Source organism: Pinus tabuliformis, chromosome 5_2 (assembly GCF_031772625.1).
Source record: "Pinus tabuliformis cultivar Carrire ecotype Pingquan chromosome 5_2, CPIR1, whole genome shotgun sequence".
In the NCBI taxonomy this organism is placed as follows: Eukaryota; Viridiplantae; Streptophyta; class Pinopsida; order Pinales; family Pinaceae; genus Pinus; species Pinus tabuliformis.
Window position 1 is genome coordinate 861,255,287 of NC_142306.1, and position 5,678 is coordinate 861,260,964.

The 5,678-nt window shown below is 27.8% G+C and overlaps 1 protein-coding gene across 1 annotated transcript; it reads left to right on the forward strand.

Annotated features, from left to right (window-relative positions):
- Positions 1–2,548: 2,548 nt before the first annotated feature.
- LOC149162028 (serine/threonine-protein kinase PBS1-like) lies at positions 2,549–3,100 on the forward strand. The gene has a single exon (XM_089435072.1). The coding sequence runs from the start codon at positions 2,549–2,551 to the stop codon at positions 3,098–3,100; it is 552 nt and encodes a 183-aa protein (XP_089291198.1).
- The last annotated feature ends 2,578 nt before the right edge of the window (positions 3,101–5,678 follow it).

Here is a 5,678-nt window from a genome sequence, read left to right on the forward strand (position 1 = left end):
TTCTTTACATTTTAAACCAAACACATAGGAGAATAAATCCAAAAAAACCAAAAACTTAAAATATTTGAACAACACTCAACACTCAACATACAGACTAGCTTATCTGTTATATACCAATTTTTTTCAAAGTTTGAAAACAATTGAAACTCCAAATTTAATCTATCTTTCCAATATAAATACAAAATTAAAATACATTTGTAACTCCAATTTTAATCTATCTTTCCAATATAAATACAAAATTAAAATAGATTCAAGATTAATAATAAAGTTAAACCTAATTACTCTATTATAAAACATACAGTGCCTAGTGAAATAGAATTGAATATTTCATAAATTTATTTTTTTAAGTTTTCAATTTAAAATTTATTAAAATATATAATTTAAGTGAATCTAAAAGTTATATATATGAGAAATTCAAAATTCAAAATTAAAAAAAATAAACGATAAACACTTAACATACAGTATGCCGTGAAATAGAATTGAATATTCCATAAATTTATTTTTTTAAGTTTTCAATTTAAAATTTATTAAAATATATAATTTAAGTGAATCTCAAAGTTATATATATCAGAAATTATAAATTCAAAATTAAAAAAAATAAACAATAAACACTCTCCTAAACTTGAACAATAAAATTTCAAATACCAATAATTTCTTTCATCAATAAAATAGATTTTGGTTTTCCATCTTTCATAAGATTGCAATATAAGTTTTATTGCTTTGTATTATTATCTAATTAAAATAAATAAAATGAATAATCAAAATTTATTCTTAAATAAAATTTTTTATTAGAATGAAATATATATATATATATATATATATATATAATCCTTTTATAAAATAATTCCATTGCTATATTTTTATCATAACAATTCTGTGAATGATGCATCTGCAGGTGAGCAAATTCTTGTGTTCGAGTTCATTTCCAACGGGAGTTTGTATGATCGACTTCACACGGAGAGAGGTCTCGCAAGTCCATTATGTTGGCCATCTCGTATGGACATAGCCCGTCAGGTTGCTGTGGCATTGCAATACCTTCATGAAGAAGCAAGGCCCCCGATATTGCACCGTGATGTTAAATCTGCAAATGTTTTGCTGGTGGACGATAACTGTGCTAAATTGGCTGATTTTGGACTGTCAAAGTTAGGCCCAAAAGACAATCAGTTTACAGTCACTGCTGTTAGAGGGAGTTATGGTTACATGGATCCCCAATACATGAAAACACGAAGATATTCAGCTAAAAGTGATGTGTATAGCTTTGGTGTGCTTCTTCTCGAGCTAATTACAGGTTTCAAAGCACTACATGAAGACACACCTCTGGCAGAATGGACTCAGCCATATCGCTTCAGAGAAGACATTGACATGTTCATGACAATTGTTGATCGAAATTTGATAGATCGCATTCACACGATGGAGGTACAGAACATGATCCAAATTGCTAATCTCTGCTTACGCGACATTACTGAAGAGCGACCTTCAATGAGGGAGATTGTGAATATGATGCAGAATCGAACTCAATGCGAGATCAATAATGCTTCCATATCTTAAATTAAGAGGATTATGAATATATTACAGAATGTAAGACCTGAAGCCTTGTGTATTTTTAAAATTTAATATAATTTTTAATTAAATGATTAGTATTTTTTATTTGATTTAATTTTTTGAAAAATCTTCAAAATATTAGGTTATATAAAAATTAAATTTATTATTTCAATATTTTTTTATATTTTAAACCAAACACATATATGAGAATAAATCCAAAAAAATCAAAAACTTAAAATATTTGAACTACACTCAACACACAGACTAACTTATCTGTTATATATCATTTTTTTTCAAAGTTTGAAAACATTTGTAACTCCAATTTTAATCTATCTTTCCAATACAAATACAAAATTAAAATACATTGAAGATCGATAATAAAGTTAAAACTAATTACGCTATTATACAATAAAATACAATATGTAGGGAAATAAAATTGAATATTCCATAAATTTATTTTTTTTAAGTTTTTAATTTAAAAATTATTAAAATATATAATTTAAGTAATTCTAAAAATTATGTATATATATAAAAAATTATAAATTCAAAATTAAAAAAAATAAACAATAAACGCTTTCCTAAACTTGAACAATAAAATTTCAAATATCAATGATTTTTTTTATCAATAATATAGATTTTGATTTTCCATCTTTCATAAAATTGCAATATAAGTTTTATTACCTTATATTATTATCTAATCAAAATAAATAAAATGAACCATCAAAATTTATTCTTAAATAATTTTTTATTAGAATGATATATATATATATATATATATATATATATATATATATATATATATATATATATATATAATCCTTTTATAAAATAATTCCAATCCTTTTATAAAATAATTCCATCGCTATATTTTTCTCATAACAATTCTGTGAATGATGCATGTGCAGGTGAGCGAATTCTTGTGTTCGAGTTCATTTCCAACGGGAGTTTGTATGATCGACTTCACACGCAGAGAGGTCTCGCAAGTCCATTATCTTGGCCATCTCGTATGGACATAGCCTGTCAGGTTGCTGTGGCATTGCAATACCTTCGTGAAGAAGCAAGGCCCCCGATATTGCACCGTGATGTTAAGTCTGCAAATGTTTTGCTGGTGGACGATAACTTTGCTAAATTCGCTGATTTTGGACTGTCAAAGTTAGGCCCAAAAGACAATCAGTTTACAGTCACTGCTGTTAGAGGGAGTTATGGTTACATGGATCCCCAATACGTGAAAACACGAAGATATTCAGCTAAAAGTGATGTGTACAGCTTTGGTGTGCTTCTTCTCGAGCTAATTACAGGTTTAAAAGCACTACATGAAGACACACCTCTGGCAGAATGGACTCAGCCATATCGTTTCAGAGAAGACATTGACATATTCATGACAATTGTTGATCGAAATTTGATAGATCGCATTCACACGATGGAGGTACAGAACATGATCCAAATTGCTAATCTCTGCTTACGCGACATTACTGAAGAGCGACCTTCAATGAGGGAGATTGTGAATATGATGCAGAATCGAACTCAATTCGAGATCAATAATGCTTCCTTATCTTAGATTAAGAGGATTATGATTATATTACAGAATGCAGAATGTACCCAGATATAGTAAAATGCTACTCGAGTAAGTTCTAAATTTAGGTACCAGGTTAATGCACCCATATATCTTACAGGAGCACTCATTTGACTGATCTTTCATAATGACAGTGAATAACTTTGTTAAACCCTGGACGGGTTTTATTATATGAATCACAGAGGACCCATGCATGCTCTCTCTTTTATGTATACTTCAAACAAACTATCAGGTTATCAGTCCGTCGCTATTTCTTATATAAAAGGAAGGAACATTATGTTTCCTTTCAAAAACAAATAATGTTTTTTTGGTCGGAATATATACTATTTTAGAATGTTATTGATATAATTTATTTATTTATTATTAAAATAGTTTAAAAGATAAATATATTAATTCAATACATCATTTAGTTAACCTTTTTCCTAAAATGGGAAATAATATATATAGATATATATATTTTTAAAGTGTCAACCAAAGATATACTTATAGGGTTTGCACCCCTTTAATTACCTGAATTTTTTCTTTTTGATTAGAAAAATATTTCATTTTCCTTCAAAGCATTTCTTTTTCCTACTATGATTTTCTCTTGCTTTCATCCAGCTTAGCTTTTTTCAAGGTCCACCATGTAGATTTAACCACTTAACAACTTTTAGATAGAGAGTAGGAATGGCCTGTTACAGAATTTTGTGAACCCAACCTTTCGGACTGCTAGGTGAGTTCATCATCAGGGGATGCCACAATAGATATTCTTCAACATTATGGACTCACCTGGCAGTCCGAAACGTTGAGTTCACAAAACTCTGTAACAAGCCATTCCTACTCTCTATGTAAAACCATCATCATCTGTATGGATTCATTATTTAACACTTAACAACTTTCTAAAATAACAAGAATTTTCTATTACTCATGTATTTTTCCCATAAATTTTCAAAAACAAAATATTTATTAATAATATAAAATTTAATTACATAATCAATCAATTGAAATGACCAAAAAAAACCATTAAATTAAAACATTAATCACCATAATCCAAAAATAATCACCTCTTTTTAATAATTGTATCTTAGGAGCACAGCTTAGAATAATAATAAAAAATAACAAATCAATAATCCCGTATTTAAAAAGAAAAGCATAAAATAAAAAACAAATCACACTAGGAAATAAAACGATTAATAAGATATTTAATAAGCATATCTCTTCACGTTCACGTAACACAGTTAAGTGTATTACTTATTAATTTGTAATTTATAATTAATAATATGCCTTTCACCGTAATATTTTATGGATTTAACCTAACCCAGCCCCGCGGACCAGGGCGATAATACTTTCCTAACACTTTCATAGTGAGACAGACATAAATAATTAAGTGAGAAAGTATTATAATAATGTAATTGCATACGCAATAAAGTATTCTCATATTCTTAAGAGTATTATTTTTTACTAATTCAATATTTATTTCCATTTAAATAAACTTTTTATAAGATTCAGATAAGTTCAATACGTGTTCAATACTTGGTCTTACATATTGGTTAGGATGACAAGGTTCCATTACATTGGTCAGCCTAGAAGATATTTTAAAATAATTTTTTTTTTTTTTTTTTAAATTAAAGTCTCTTAAAAATAAAAAAGTTAAATTTTAAATGATTAAAAAAATACAATATTTCTTATTTGCAAGAAGAGTTGTTAAAAGATACAAAATTACATTTCAAATTACAAATTATTTAAAAATATTATGTGTTAACATATTAGATTTAATTTAAGTTAGAATTATTATCAAATGTTAAATGGAACTGTTATCTATTTATTTATTTTAGAACATGTTATTACTAAAATTATGTGAAGGTTTTTTATATGATTTAATCTAAAGCTAATAGCTTAAAACTAAACTTCATACAAATTGTCATGGTATTTAGGATAATTTTAACTTAATCTTATAATCAATTTACCATTAGCAATTTACAAACTAAAGGCTTTTGAAACTCACAAGTTTAATTGTGGCTTTTTCGTGTTATATACCCATTTAAAAACAACATAAATCCATTGTAAAATGTCGTTTAGTCATTAGGGAGTACAATAAAAAGGAAGATGAACATAGAAACAGTTTGTTGATGAGATAAGAAATTAGTGTGATTTGTGAAGCCAAAGACATGAAGCCAAAAGCATCCCTTTGGTTTCGAATGATTAGCTGGATATGATATTAATTTGTATATATATATAATATTATTTAATGTATGAATATTAATTAAATAAAAAGAGATGTATGGTGAAATATGTGTTATTATATTTAATATCTCGAACTTCTAGAGGAGTGAGGGTTTCTCAACAAGTACACCTAGGGTTTGATGTTCATGGTGTTTAGAGGGGGAGGGGGAGGGGGTGGAGCTCCCTCCTATTGGAATGTGTTAATGAACAAGGGAAATGGGTTAAAGAAAAAAATTGGGATCTCAATAGAAGATGTGTTAGGGAACGAACAAGGCATGACTAGATTAGGTGGGAAAGGACTAAAAATAGTTGAGGAAAAAAGTATGTTAGGAATCAAGCAGACCAGCAACAAAAGTAAAAG